At 46.9% G+C, this 14,932-nt stretch overlaps 2 protein-coding genes across 14 annotated transcripts in view; one reads left to right on the top strand and one right to left on the bottom strand.

The window, feature by feature from the left end:
* Positions 1 to 14,932, top strand: part of CHAT (choline O-acetyltransferase) — a 65,731-nt gene that overhangs the window by 2,888 nt on the left and 47,911 nt on the right. For 10 of the 11 annotated variants that reach the window (XR_015156698.1, XR_015156699.1, XR_015156700.1 and 7 more), the window contains one exon: positions 5,764 to 5,866. Coding sequence is in view for 6 of the 11 variants with exons in the window: in XM_086381647.1 (XP_086237773.1) it covers positions 5,764 to 5,866 (103 nt within the window). In the remaining 5 variants the exon portion in view is untranslated. Of the gene's footprint in view, positions 1 to 5,763; positions 5,867 to 8,866; positions 9,258 to 14,932 lie in introns of those variants that run through there. The other variant, XM_086381649.1, reaches the window with a different exon arrangement.
* On the bottom strand, positions 5,852 to 14,161 carry LOC147342736 (uncharacterized). Of its 3 annotated transcripts, XM_086381654.1 has the most exons (4): positions 13,073 to 13,493; positions 10,313 to 11,850; positions 8,449 to 8,569; positions 5,852 to 6,600 (listed from the first exon to the last, which is right to left on the bottom strand). In XM_086381654.1, the coding sequence occupies exons 2-4, from the start codon at positions 10,488 to 10,490 to the stop codon at positions 6,507 to 6,509; spliced, it is 393 nt and encodes a 130-aa protein (XP_086237780.1). In that variant the 5' UTR covers positions 10,491 to 11,850; positions 13,073 to 13,493; the 3' UTR covers positions 5,852 to 6,506. The 3 variants fall into 3 exon arrangements, 1 of the variants encoding a protein (XP_086237780.1); XR_015156702.1 differs by lacking the exon at positions 8,449 to 8,569 and having other exon boundaries at positions 13,073 to 13,492; XR_015156703.1 differs by lacking the exons at positions 8,449 to 8,569; positions 10,313 to 11,850 and having other exon boundaries at positions 13,073 to 14,161.

Genomic DNA, 14,932 nt, shown 5'->3' with positions numbered 1-14,932 from the left:
AGATAAAGGTTCCCTTTAAATCTTAAATGACCACAGCCTAGTTTTAACCACATAAATCCATCCCATAATTGTGGGAGGTTTTACTCCTTGGCTGAATTTGTGCTTGTTTCTCTGATTCATCTTGAATAACTTAGAGGAAAATTCATATTTATGGCCAGTACCAGAGCAGGTATTATTAATTGACTAGGTGAGAGGATCCCACTTAGCAATATCAAGAGTAGCCTGAATGGGACTGAACTTTCTTTCTCTAAAATAAAATTTTTTAAGGCTTGTCCAGTTAGAGCTTTGGAGTGGAGAAATCCACCTAGGTAATCTACACGTGCTAGACACAGATAATTGGCCCCAACCCAGCAATTGGACTGATTTTTTAAAAACTAGCTTAGGATTGTCTCCATGATAGAAAACATTTGGTCCATACGCAAAGGTCCAAGAAGTCAAGAAAACATTATAAATGATCATACCAATCAGGTCCTGCATCTTGGGTAAGCGGTCTGCTTTTGATGCTGTCTTCTCATCCTGGTATAAGTATCTGAACATCTGAACATCCTTTTAAGGTGAGTTTGAGGTCAGCAGTCCTCTCTATAGACCAGTATGGTGTAGGGGCCTTTGCAAGTGGGAAATAATCCAAGGGTCAGTTTACCTTCAGATTCACCATACATGAGCTACTTAAAGAGTACCTGAGAAAAAGTCCTTTCATCCAGGCTGGAGAAGGTACTTTAAAGTATGTCTTGTCCAGTATATATATAATATGTATTTTATATATATGTATATAAAATGTCCAGTTTATATAATCCCCAAGATCATATCGTGGAGCATCTCATCTTCATCCAAAGATTACTGAGATAAGCTTCAGAAACAAAACTTAGAGTCTTCTTTCAACAATTCAATTAAACCTTACATTAGTATAGCATAAAGACAAGGGACTATGTGGGATGTGAGTCAGTAAATACAGACCTCCATTAACAAAACTGGGATTTAATATTCATTGAAATATAATCTTTTTATCTCCAAAGTTACCTCATTTCTACCACATATATTCCAATTAAGACTAATCTGTTGCAAAATAAGTCTGATCTCAAAGAAACTTGGCCTGATATTTAGATAACTATAATTGATCAAAAGTTTTTGCATTGTTGAAACTTTTATAAGGAGTTTCAGATTGAACTTTAAAAAACAAACCTCTCAAGGCTAGGAAAGTCACGGCAAAGACTTATCACGTGTCTCACATTACAGATCTAGGTGAACTTCTCCCTTAGCAAGGTCCCCCAAATACCTTGAGATTTTTGTACCTGTTGGTGAGGTAGCTTTCCTTATTTATCTGATAAAGTTGCTGGAAACGTAAGAGGTTACAATCTCTGGAGGGAGCAGATAGAGAAAAAAAGATAAATGTTTCAATTTTGCTTACAAAAGTATAATTTACCAAATTATTCTGAGTCCTAATTAGTTTGAGGGGAAGATTTTCCTTACCCCTGGAAAATGCAGATTCAAATTTGTAATTTTTCAGACAGAAACCGTAAACATCATAGTCATATTCAACAGTTCATGTATCCTTATGTAACTAATTTTTGTCAACAGTTTGTGAAGCTATCAGGTTTCTCTTTAGGATTTTTCAGTTTCTCACCTAGTTCAGCATTATAGTCTGAAAGTCAGAAACTTGTATTTTTCCAAAGTTCTTTCTGTTAATCTTTTTGAAGAGGCAGCATTTTGCAAAGGCACCAGAATGAAATCATAACTGTCAATAATGACAGAAGACTTAAGAAGGCACGTTTAAAGTCTGATTACAATACACAGAAACTTGGTTACTGCTCTGACAGACAACACTGTAAGATAATAACCAGAATTGTGACTGATAACATTTTAGCAGAACATACCAGATTTTAGGAAAGCTATATAATTTTTAGAAAAATTTTATTAGTAACATTTACCATTCAATATAACCTAAGAATGTTTATCAGTCATTTGACAATGCTTCCCGTGTAATTGACATACCAAATGAACACTGTTAGTTTAGTATCTCTCTTTGGGATGTTTCAGGGGCCCTTTGAAGCGTCCCAAAGTTAGCAAGAGGTCAAAAAGACTTTATTAGAATTTGATTTAGGAAGTTTGGTCAATAAATATCAAAAGAGTTTAGAACACCCAGGCAAATGGGATCATAGGTCACTTGAGAAACAATAATTACTCACTTAGCCAAAGTTACATTAGAAGACTTCAAAGGCAAATACAACAGATCACTTAAGAGGTAAAGAAACTTAAAATCTGTTATTAAAGGCAATTCAACATCTTAAGAAAAATTGTTCCATACACAAAATGCAGGGGAGAGTCAGCCCTGAATTTTCTCAGGGTCTACTTGCCACAAAACTTCCTAATTTTATGTAGCCATCACTTAATTTGCTTATCCCAAACCTGTAAGTCAGACCTAATTCCTTTTCCCATAATGAAATGCAATTCCATTTCTCCTGCCTTCTTCACTGAAAACTCACGTTCTACTTTCCTTAAGCAACCATGAACTGTCCTTTATATTACCATTCTATAGGTTGGTGAACATAAGTACCAGTTATAATTTCTGAAAATATTTACTTTCTTGGAGAGACAATCTCAGGATGGCACCAAACATATTCATTATTAGTCCAAATATCTTTAGTTTCTCTGTAAGAGGAAGTCAGTATTCAGTAATTAATGTTTTAGTGTCTTATTTTATTTGGGAGTGAACTAGCTGTTCAATAAACTTAATTTAGCACAACTCTAAAATTTCAAGTTGTTGACGGGAGGAACTAAAATAGATAGACATTCCTAAAGCATAATTATTCTTAAGAGAGTTTATCAAAAGCTCTTATCTAATTTACATTATCTTGTCTTAAAAGTTTCTTCACATTGAGTTATTTTCCTTGCTGACAAATTTGTAACAGATATAATAAGATCTTATTTAGCTTATATTAAATCTAGGCGCAATGAAGGTATTATACTGATTATTATATTGGTGACTCTTAAGACATGTCTATATAGTTAGATCAACTAACTGAAGCATGAATACTAGGTACTAATTTAATATTTAATATTTACCAGTTCACATGAACCTGAAATTCATTTTTCTTATATTCAGAATGGTTTGATTTGTAAGCACGTACTCTTCTTTAGGCCAACTAACTGAGAGCTCATTACAAATTAACTTCAGCAATATTATCCAAAGACAAAGACACATGCTAAGATAGTATGCTTTTGCTGCAAGAAGAGGCATTGGCTTCACTGTCTCTAGGGCCCTTACCAATTTGACCTTGCCCTCCTCATCCTCTCAAAACTCCCATGGCACTAGGGCTGACTCTCCCTTGAATGTTGCTGCTTCTGCTTTGCAGTGGGTAGCCACGGGCCTATGCTTCAGGGCGCTCACCTGTCTAAGGACCTCCTAGTCCCAAGTGTTGTGGCATGGGACCCACAAGGACTCTACATTCTCTGGCAGTGCTGCCAGGAAACCCCTGGCTCCCCCACCCCTGGGCCAGAACTATCTCTCTTTCTGGATGCTCTGCTTTTGAGTTCGCTGTGCCTTGCCCCCAACACCCACTCCGCCACCTTGCCCACCTGCCAGGAGCCAGCACGGGGTCCCCGCCCATGACAAGGTCATGTGGGAGGGTTCTGGTGGGCAAGGCGAGCCCTCTGGGCCTGCCTGAGCATCTACCCCAAAACCAGAATCTATTTTACTATTTTATGACTTTCACCAACTCTTCTGACATTAACGGGGGGCTATCCCCAACCACCTTTCTCTGTAAGAAAATCAAGTTAAAACTCTAGTTAATAAGTCTCCTGGACATAATAGGAGTGTTTCAATTCAAACCCCTCTAATGACTTTCTAGCTTGCCTGACAGGTTTGTTCAGATTCACAGCCTCCCAACCACTAGAGGCACAGGAAGCTTAAGATATTCTAACAATGCAGAGCTTCTCAGAGAGTTAAAATTGTTAAAATAGAACTAGTAGAGGATTTCTTTGTTGAGCTAATGCTTGCTGCCAAGTTTCCATATCCCTTACCTACTGTGTCCCTGGGAGTGTATTGATTAATATAGTTGGTGTATAGAAATGTAAGTAGTAGCTTTAATGTTTGTAACCTTGGACCCTTGAGTTAATTTTTTTCTTGTTATAGCCCACCACACTTTTGCCCTATAGGAATGCAACTTTATCTAATGCTTTCGGAGAGTGGCGCCTGACTTTAGAATAATCACCTTTAGAGAAAAATAAGTTTTCTGAAGAAAGGGTCATAAAACGTTACCAGGCCTCCTGGCCAGATGATGTAAATCACCTAAAGCTTATGCATATGATAAGTTTGCAGAAAGAAAGCCTGGCTTCGATAAGGATCAAGGACTGCTGACCTTGCATGACTCTACCCCTGCCCCGCGCCCCCCGCCGCACCCCCCCCCCGCCCCACCCCGCCATTATCCTCTATGCACAACTTAAGGTATAAAAACTACTTTGGAAAATAAAGTGTGGGCCTTGCTCATCAGGCTTGGTCTCCCCATGTCATTCTCTTTCCTTTTCTTATTCAGGCTGATCCCATGGAGCGCAGGGGCTCTCTGCATTCACTTTCCTGCCTGGGCTTCTAAGACCCACTCGAGAAGGTGCCTAAGGTGGGGCACCTTCCGCAATTCGAGAGGGCGCCTGCAGCCTACGTGAACAGAGCAAGTCCCGCGCTGGGGCTTTATTGGCTTTCTGCGTAAACCAAGGAATATCAGCCTCTTTTCTCTCCTCTATTTTCTTAACTGCAAAATTCTTTCCTTAACTCTTTATCTACTCTTTCGCTGATGCTGTCCTCCCGAGGGAATCCCTGCATCCAACCGGGGCTGGACCCTGGTACCTGCCTGAGGGTAGAATGGGCTAAGCCTTAGATCTAGGCTCCTGAGAGATAATAGGGGTTGGATGAGTGGAAACCATGGGTGGGAGCTTATGCTGAGTCAAGCTTATGCTTAGGGGCAGAGGTTGGGCCCCACTAGCCTTAAAAACTAGCTTTTGCCCCTCTTGGCCTGGCTCACTTCTACTGCACCTTCAGAATCAATCCACCTCTTCCTAGGCCTAGTCAGGTGGCCCCTAGGGCCTGGGCTGCCCAGCTTCCCTGTACCATCTCCCACAGCATTCTCATGCCACCTACATGGGGAGCCAGCAGACTTGAGACCACCTGTCACAACCCATCCAGCAGGGTCCTCCCTGCCGCGGCCACAGGCCCATCTGCAGTCAGCCTAGAGTGCCTCCTGGAGCCCAGAGACTTAGAGGACCTTGTATTCATTCATGGGCATGTGCATTCCTTGCACTCAGCCACCCAACACTGATTTTACTTCATGCCAGGCCCAGGGCTAGGGCCCAGAGGTGAGGAACTGAATATGACAGGTGCAGTCTTACCTGGAGAAGCTCACAGTCAGTGGGAAAGAGAGGCTTTAGCCCGCAAAGCAAAGGCAGAGACAGCACGAGGGCTCTGCCAGCGGCCCTGTGCATTTGGAGCCGGTTAGCCCAGCCCTGCTGCCTGCCGTGCTGCTCTGGGCTGGTAGGTCCAGGCTGGATGACCACAGTCTTGTGGAGCAGGGGCCAGCCGGAGACTCACTTCAGGTCCCACCCTCTCCTATTTGGAGCTGCAGAGAGGATGCTGTGGTCAGGGGGACTGGTCTTCCCAGTCCCAGGGAACCCTACTGATCAGAACAGGGGCAGGGGGACAGGCTGTGGGAGGTGAAGGGTCCTGTGGCAGGTCTGGGTGGCTGTTGTGTTGATGCCTGTCTGCTTCTTGGTCCCCAGGTCCACACCTCTGCGTCCACAATCAGAAGCCACCAAGATGCCCATCTGTGAAAAAGCTCCCCCTAAGATGGCGGCAAAAAGTCCAGGCAGTGAGGAGGAGCCTGTAAGTGATGTTCAGAGCCCCCTCTCTCATCCCTGCTCTCCCCATTCGCAAGCCCTTGCTTCCAGAACAGTACCGTCATGTGAGTGTATGTTCCTCGGTTCTTTGTCTCATCACAACAAAGATTTGGAGTGATGGACATTAAAGCCCTTGGCGCGTCACAGCTCTTGGGTCTTGGACAAGCCGTGTTATAGCTCTTAGGCAAATCAGTGTTACAGCTCTATTTTATTTAGAAGATAGCAGGAGAGAGAGAGAGTGAGAGAGAGAGAGACAGAGATAGAGCGCACGCACGCGGGAGAGAGAGAGAGTCCGTGAGAAAGCGCTTTGGCTCCTCCTTTTATATGTTTTTTCCTCCACCTGGGCCTGCCCTATGCAAATTGGGCTTAGCCAGGAGTGCTGTTTGTTCTGCCTGAAGTCTTCACTCTGGTCCTCGGACCTTCCTTTGACCTTCCTTGTCTTTTAGCCACCGCCATTTTGGACTCCTTTTCCCTATTCTACCTACCTAACATTCCCCCCTCAAGAGATGGGAGGCCCAATTCTTTGGGAATAGGGGTATCGAGATCTTTCTGGCTACTTCCTGCTGAACTGGGGTGGCGAGGGGTATTGGGCCTCCCCCTCTTGCTAGTCTCAATCCTCAGAGTCCTTATAGCGGTGTCCAAGGGTGTGTGATATTTTCCGTGGTTGGCTGTAGTTTTATATCTTTGTTGAACTGGCATTGCATGTTGTAGCTGGTTGACCTGGGCAGAGACAAAACAGGTTAGACAATTGACAGTACATGGAATAATCATAACAAGGACCAGTAGGGACATTGGTCAATTTTAAATTCACATGGCCAGAATGGCTCAAGTCCTTCCTTGTTCAGGGATCAGAAGATCTATCTCCTGTCTGTTTTGGAGTACAGTCTCTGTCAAGCTGTGTTGGCTCTTTAGAGTTATCCTGAGAAATCTTATTCCCAGAAACCAGATTTTGGGGGTGTTCGTTAGAATGGCACTCATTGGTAGTCCTGAATAGGTATCTGAGATCTCCCAGGGGCTCACAGGTGTATTGAGTGTCCTCTTCTGTTTTCTTCCATGGCTTGACTTGTAAGTAGTGAATTCAGGAGTCATGTCCTGGTACCTTGACTGCTGTGGGGGTAGAAAGTATTACAGGGTAGGGGCCCTTCCATGTGGGCTGGAGTTGAGCCTTTGGGGACCCATCTTTCCAGACTTTAATTAGGACTTGAGTTCCTGGAGCATATAGTGGTGACTCTTTAGAATCTTTTGTGTCCTGGTTCATACCCCACAAGCGTATATCCTGTTGGAACTGCCCAATGGCCATGGTATAAGACTGGAGGGTCTGAACCTCTGGATCTAGGAAGAGGTCAATGACATAAACAAAAGGTCTCCCATATAGCATCTCATAAGGACTAAGACCAACTTGTTCCTTAGGGGCAATGCGGGTGCTGAGGAGAGCTATTGGTAAAGCCTCCTTCCATCCCAGGGAGGTCTCCTGGGTTATCTTTTTTTATCACTGATTTTAAGAATTGATTGGCTCTTTCTACTTTTCCTGAAGATTGAGGCCTCCAGGCACAATGGAGATAATACGTAATGCCCAATGCTTTCGAGACTCCTTGGGTGACCTTAGAAGTAGATGATGTCCCATTGTCACTTTGTAATGACCTGGGCAGACCAAATCTTGGAATGATTTCATGGAGCAGTTTTTTCACCACCTCCTCAGCCTTCTCAGTCTGGGTGAGAAAGCCTTCAATCCATCCTGTGAATGATTCTATCATAACTAATAGGTATTTATACCCTTGAGAAACTGGCATCTGGGTGAAGTCCATCTGCCAGTCCTCTCCTGGGTAGGCCCCACGTCGTTGGATGGGCTGGGCCAGCTGGGGTCTTCGAGCTCCTTGGGGGTTGTTTAATTGGCAAGTGGGACAAGAGGAGACCACCTGTCTTATAGTTGTTTGGAGGCCTGTTCCTCTGAAGGACCTTCCTAGTAATCTTTGGAGGGCCTTTTCTCCTAAATGAGTGGTGGCATGTAAGGAGTTAACCGGCTTCCACTGGAGGTTCCCAGGCAGAAAAAGGAGTCCCTCCTTTTGGAACCACCCCGTATGATCTTGAAAGCCCTCGCTCTTAGCTTTAAGAGTCTCACCTTCAGTATATGAAGGAGTTTCTGGAAAATTAGTCTGTGGAACTAAGGTGGCAATCCCTATTAGGTCATGGTTCTGTAATGCTGCAATCTTACCTGCCTGATCAGCTGCTTGGTTCCCTCGTGCCACTTCCGTGTTCCCTTTTTGGTGTCCTTTACAGTGGGAGACTGAAACCTCAGTGGGCAGGTGGGCTGCCTCCAAGAGTCGAAGAATCTGATCACCATATTTGATTGGGGACCCTCGGGTGGTCAAGTGGCCCCTTTCTTTCCAAACAGCCGCATGTGCATGTAGCACCAGAAAGGCATACTTGGAGTCAGTGTAAATGGCTATTCTTTTTCCTTTTCCCAGCTCTAAAGCTCGAGTCAGGGCTATGAGCTCAGCTAATTGGGCTGAAGTGCCTGGTGGCAGAGGCTTAGCCTCTATGGTCTCAAAACTGGAGACTACTGCATACCCGGCTCCTCTTTTTCCATCCAAGACAAAGCTGCCTCCATCAGTGTACCAGCTTTCCTCAGGATTGGTCAGAGGATCTTCTGACAATCCCTCTCGGGGTGTTGTCCAGTGGTCCAAGGTTTCTAGACAAGAGTGAAAGGGGAGAGAGCCCTCGGGGGTAGGGAGGAGGGGGGCTGGGTTAAGAACCTCACAAGGGGATATAGTGAGGCCTGGATTTTCCATCAGCATTACTTGATATCTGAGGATTCTTTGATCAGACATCCATAAATGGCCTCTCCCATTTAGGAGTTGTTTTACTTGGTGGCTGGTAAAAATAGTTAGTTTGCTCCCAAAGGAGAGTTTTGAAGCATCTTCTATCACGATTGCAATAGCTGCAAGATTTCAAAGGCAGGGGGGCCAACCTCAGGAAGTTGGATCGAGCCTCTTGGATAAAGGCTGGGGCTCAGATCCCAACCTTTGAGTTAACACTCCCAAGGCTATTCCCTCTCTTTCATGGACATAAAGTTGGAATGCTTTTTCTGGGTCTGGCAACCTCAAGGCAGGTGCCTGAGTTAAGGCCTGTTTTAGTGTAGCCTCTGCCTCCTTTTGAGGAGTTCCCCACATCAGTGGGATTGAATCATCTCGTCCCTTTAAGCTTTCATATAAGGGCTGGGCAATTAGACCATAGTTGGGTACCCAGATTCTACAATAACCAGTTAGCCCCAGGAAAGCTCGCAATTGTTTTCAAGTCGTAGGGGAGGGCAACTGGAGGATTCCGTGTACCCGATCAGAGGACAGCCTCCTGGACCCGTGTGTAATCTGAACTCCCAGGTAAGTGACCTTTTTCTTGACCATCTGTGCCTTAGCATGGGAGACTTTATGTCCCCTTTCTGCCAAGAAGTTTAGAACCTGAATTGCATGTCGTTGGGCACTTTTCTCATCTGGAGAGCAGATTAGTAGGTCATCTACGTATTGTAATATTTTCCCGTTAGGTCCCAGGTCCAGATCTAGGAGATCCTGGCTAAGGGCCTGTCCAAACAGGTGGGGGCTATCTCTGAACCCCTGAGGTAATACTGTCCAAGTCATCTGTTGGTGTTTTTCTCCTGGAGCTTCCCACTCAAAGGCAAAAAGATATTGAGATTCTTTAGCCAGTGGTATGCAAAAAATGCATCTTTGAGATCCAAGACTGTAAACCACTTGGCACTGGGTGGGATTTCTCCCAAGATTACATAGGGATTGGGTACTGTGGGATGGAGGGGGACTACAGCTTCACTTATGATCCGGAGATCTTGAACCATTTGCCAGGTTCCGTCCTTTTTCTTTACTGAGAGAATTGGGATGTTACATGGGGACCAATAGCCCACAAGCAAGGACTTTATTTATTAAAGGCTGTAGTCCCTCCCGAGCCTCTCTTTTGAGAGGGTATTGTTTCTGATTAGGAAACCGAGTGGGATCTTGGAGGACAATGATGACTGGTTCAGCTTGGTGGGCTCGTCCAGGAATCCCCTGGCCCCACACCTGGGGGTTAATTTTGTCTTCCCATAGGTTTTGGTCCCTCTCTATTGAAGAAGGTGTAATGGGTTCTTCAGTAGTAACCAGGAGCTGTAGAGCTCTAGGGGCTGAAAAGCTTCCCATCACAAGGGTGGTTCCCAGTTTAGTGAGTATATCTCTTCCCAATAAGGGGGTAGGACACTCAGGGACCACCAGAAACTGGTGGGAAAATATTTGTCCATCCCAGCAACAAAGAAGTGCTCGGGTGAATCTTTTAGGAGTTGCTTTTCCTGTGGCACCCAAAATGGTACAGGTTTGGGAGGAGAAGGCTCCAGAGTAGGAGATCAAGACAGAGTAGGTAGCCCCTGTGTCAACCAAGAAATTCTCAGACCTACCTGCCACATCCAGTTGCACCCTTGGCTCCAGCCCCGTGATGGTTATCTGTGACAGCGGGCTGGCTGGAGCGGGCCGCTTCAGTCCTCTTGAACCATTGTGAGGGTAGGCTTGGCACTTGACCTTGAGGCTCTTGGGTCCCGAGGGCAGAGTGCCGCCCAGTGTCCCAGTTGATGGCATTTGTGGCAAGCCGTTCTAGGAGACTTCTCACAGTTTGGACACTCTTTGGCCTAATGCCCCGCCTGTCTACAGATCAGGCATCTGTCTCGTGCCTTGTCCTTCAAGGACTCGGGGTTTGCCATAGGGCTTCTCTGGAGGGTGGCCAGCATCTGGGCATGCCTTGTCTCTTTCTTTCTCTCCTTCTCCTGGGCCTTGGCCTCCTTCTCCTGTTCTCTGTTATAAAAGGTATTGGTGGCTGTCTGGACCATCTCATCTAAAGAGGCAGCAGGATCCTGCTGTTGTAGCTATTGTAACTTAATTCTGATATCTGATGCACATTGGGACAGGAATTTGTCCTTTAAAATCACCTGTCCCTCGTAAGAGTCTAAGTCCAGATTGGTAAACTTTTGGAGTGCCTCTTTTAGCCTCTCCAGAAAGGCAATGGGGTTCTCATCGGGCTCCTGAGTTATTGCTGAGACCCAGGCACAGCTAATTACTTTTTGTTGGGCTGCTTTCAGTCCTGCCTTCACACAGATTAGAAAATGATCTCTTTCCCAGATGTGCTCCGGGTCCTTATAATTCCAATTAGGATCGGAAGAGGGGACTGCAGTTTCCCCTACTGGGTATCTATCACTGGACATGTGGAGCCCTGTTGCATACCTCCGGGCTTCCTTTAAGACCCTGGTATGTTCAGGATCAGATAAAGTTTGACTAAATATGACCATGATGTCTTTCCACATCAAGTCAAGGGCCAAGGTAATATGTTGGAATGTATCTATATATCTGCCTGGGTCATCTGTATAGCTTCCCAGGTCTTGTTTGATCTGCCTTAGTCCTAAGAGGGAGAAGGGCTTATGGACCCGGGTTGGTCCGAATTCTCCTCCAGTTTCCACTAAGGGACATACTCGAGCTGGCTTTTGTGGAGGAGGTGCTCCCGGATATGGGGGCACGTTTGGATACGAGGAAGGAGCACCAGGCAACTCGGGAGCTGTGGGAGGTGAGCCTTCACAAGGGGTTCCTTTTCTTGGTTGTCTGTGCCTAACACCATTTGCCTAGTGGGCTCACTTTTAGGGCGTACTACAATCCCATACTTAAGACAGAGTTCCTTCATATCTCTTAGTTGGAAGAAAATTCGGACATAGGGGATCTCTGTCCATTTCCCTTGTCTTTTGCAGAATAATTCTAATTGCAGGATGGTATTATAATTTAAAGTTCCATCCTCAGGCCAGTGTTCCTCGTCCCCCAGTGGATACTGTGGCCACTCATTGGCACAAAAGAATTTCAAACGACTTCTCCTTAGAGCTAGAGGGTCGAACAGCTTCCAGTTATCAAGGATGCATCTCAAGGGCATCTGTCAGGAAGTGGATTGGTTATTTCCCATCTGAAAGACAGTCATGGCAGGGAGAAAAGAAAAAGACCTCTTTCGACTTCCTTAGGGTGAGTCTTTCTGAAGCTTATCCTACCCAGAACTGCTGCAACCTGAGAGCCAGGCGTCCCCGGGCCAGGGTGCAGATCCCCAGGCAGGCTGAGGCGTGACAGCCTCCTGGGACCCCTGGGACTCGAGGATCCTCGAACAGGTTGAGGCGTGACAACCTTTTGAAGACTGATCCCTAGGCAGGTCGAGGCGGGATGACCTCCTGGGACCCCCCGGACTGGAGTTTGGGCGTCCCCAAGATCTCCAGTGTGACCAGTATTGGGTAGGATTAGGGGGTTGGATATTATAGAGTATTTCCCTCCCAAGGCCAGCTATTTTCTGGTTGTCTCTCCAGAAGATTGTAGAGGCAACCTTGTGGGTCTGGATGGGGCTCAGGAAAAGAGCATGAAACAGGAGGGAAGGGGGCAGAGCACAACCTTTGAAAGAATGACATAGCACAAGGGTATAATGTAAACCAATTAAAATCAATTGGGTCCAAGATGACAAGTCAATTCAAGTAAACCTTAATCCCCAGTCTATAAGCCAACAGACACACCCAGAGGACAGCTCAGGTGTCAGAGGCGACAGCTCCAAGGCACAAGGTCAGGAGGGAGGAGAGGGTGGTTCCCCAATGGCTGAGACAATCCTCTCATTAGCATATGAATTCCATCCCTTCACAAAACCTAGCCAGGCCTAATTCCATGGCCCCAGCCCTTGTCCTCGGCAATGGTTCACACCCTGAAGAGTGGCTTCTCTCTGGATTCTTACAAATCCACCTCTTTGTCTCTCAATGAATTTTTGCAATGAGACATCAGAGCCTGAGTTTCATTAGTTTTGGCTGGGCTTGAGTCCTGGGAGAGAGCTGAAGGACAGGAGGAAAAAGCAGTGGGAAAAACGTGCCAAGGAATCCCCTTCATAGCCCGCCAGAAAATTTGCTAAATATCTGACCGGTGCTCAGTTTCACTGGTCTGAGCCTTGGCACAGAGAAGAGAAAGGACAGAAGAACCCCCACCTGCTTGGGTAACAGCTACTGGGGCTCAGCAGATAGCGCCTTTGGGACATGCTGAGGAGTAGCCTCTCCAGAGTCCCTAATTGTGCCCCCTGCCACCTGCCTGTTCTCGGGAGGTTCGAGGAAACAAGAAACGAGATTGTAAAGGTCCCTCCAGCCATAGGAGAGAGGACCTCTTACCTTAATCAGAGGTCTTCTGGAATCTGAGACTGGGCCGCGTGAGCTTTCTGCTGAGTTCGTTTTTCGCTGTCCCGGTTTCCAGCATGATGGGCCTTTCCCTGCGCTGGGTTTCTTCACATTCTGCTTCTAGCCCAGGAGCTTCGCTGAGTTGGGCTCCTGCTGTGCTTGGCCTCTTCCGCGCGGAGGTTGTTTCAGCCAGGTTAAACCCGAGTCACGGCACCATAGATGTCACGCGAGTGTATGTTCCTCGGTTCTTTGTCTCATCACAACAAAGATTTGGAGCGACAGACATTAAAGCCCTTGGCGCATCACAGCTCTTGGGTCTTGGACAAACCGTGCTACAGCTCTTAGGCAAATCAGTGTTACAGCTCCATTTTATTTAGAAGATAGCAGGAGAGAGAGAGAGAGCGCTGGCACGTGGGGGAGAGAGAGTCCGTGATAAAGTGCTTTGGCTCCTCCTTTTATATGTTTTTCCTCCACCTGGGCCTGCCCTATGCAAATTGGGCTTAGCCAAGAGTGCTGTTTGTTCTGTCTGAAGTCTTCACTGTGGTCCTCGGACCTTCCTTTGACCTTCCTTGTCTTTTAGCCACCGCCATTTTGGACTCCTTTTCCCTATTCTACCTACCTAACAGTATTAAGTGGGACTGGCCTCCGAATCTTGCCTGGCGCCTAGCCTTGTGCTCTCCTGGGCATGAACGCCAGCTACAACCCTGCCTCTAGTTTGCTGAGGAGGCTGGGAGGGCCTGGCGGAGCTGGGAGTGTCTTCAGGGAATACGGAGGGAATGCTGACGGCTACCCCCAAAGCCAGGGAGAGTCCTTGATCTGGGCCAGGTACTCTCTTTTCTCTTGGCGCCTCCCACTCTCCAAGTTCCACTTCCAATGGCTCTGAGCCCAGTGGAATTGCCTGAGGATGAGGCTGAATTCCCTGCTCTAAGCCTTGTCGCATCGCAGCCCCTGGAGCCTTAAGGCTCCAACTTCCCCACTAGTTTGAGACAACGCCACCCTTCCCTGGGCAGGCATCCTCCTTCTGTATCATACTCACCTTCTAAAGTGAGTGTGCCACAGCTGTCTTCTTGACACCTCTTTACCCCAACCTGCACCCCAGGGCTTCATGTGAAAACTTGATCAGAACTTTCTGGCTTCTCTCTGTGAAACTGCTCATCACGTTGTCTAGACAAACAGTCTGACAAATACTTCTGTTGTCTCTCCCTTTGGACTGCGGCTGCCTTGAGAGCAGGCTCTGTCTCTCCATTGTCCCTGAGTTCAGCCCAGGACCTGGCTCATATAAATTGCCCAGAAATGTTTATTGACCTAAGATCCCAGGACCCAAAGGCCCTCCTTTGTACAAGCCCCTGTCTCTGTACCCAGGCAAAGTCAGAAATCCATGAGAGTCTGGGAAGAACCCTGAGGGGCTGAGACATTTCAGCAGAGTTCCTGCTTCATTCCGTCTTCCGCATCACTGATTCCCCAAGACCCGGGCTGAGCCACTGGCACAGCCCTGAAGAAGGGTGGCTCCAACCAGACCTGCTGCCACTTTTGCACAAGTCACCAGCTGGACTGGGCTTTCTATACGTGTTTCCCCACTCACCCACCACACGGATCCCCAAGACCCCAGGAGAGAGAAGAGGGTAGGGGCAGGGGGCTGGACCTGGCTCTCTGGGAGTGGGCTGGGCCACCTAGACTGCTGCTCAGACCCATCCTCAAGTGTTCCCCAGGGCAGCAGGAGCAGCCCATAGTTGGCAGTGCCACCCTTCTCCCTCCGCCTAGGGCAGTGAGCTCTAGAGGAACAGGCTCAGACAGGCGGATCCCCTTCTCTCATCTGCGCATGTGCTCCAGCTCACTCACACTCGCCGGGGGTGG

The sequence above is a fragment of the Bos grunniens genome, chromosome 28 (genome assembly GCF_055505025.1).
Source record: "Bos grunniens cultivar Pamir isolate PY7600 chromosome 28, Bosgru_T2T1.0, whole genome shotgun sequence".
NCBI classification, from domain to species: Eukaryota; Metazoa; Chordata; class Mammalia; order Artiodactyla; family Bovidae; genus Bos; species Bos grunniens.
Note: the sequence above shows the minus strand (reverse complement) of the source record. Positions and strands in the feature narration are given on the sequence as shown.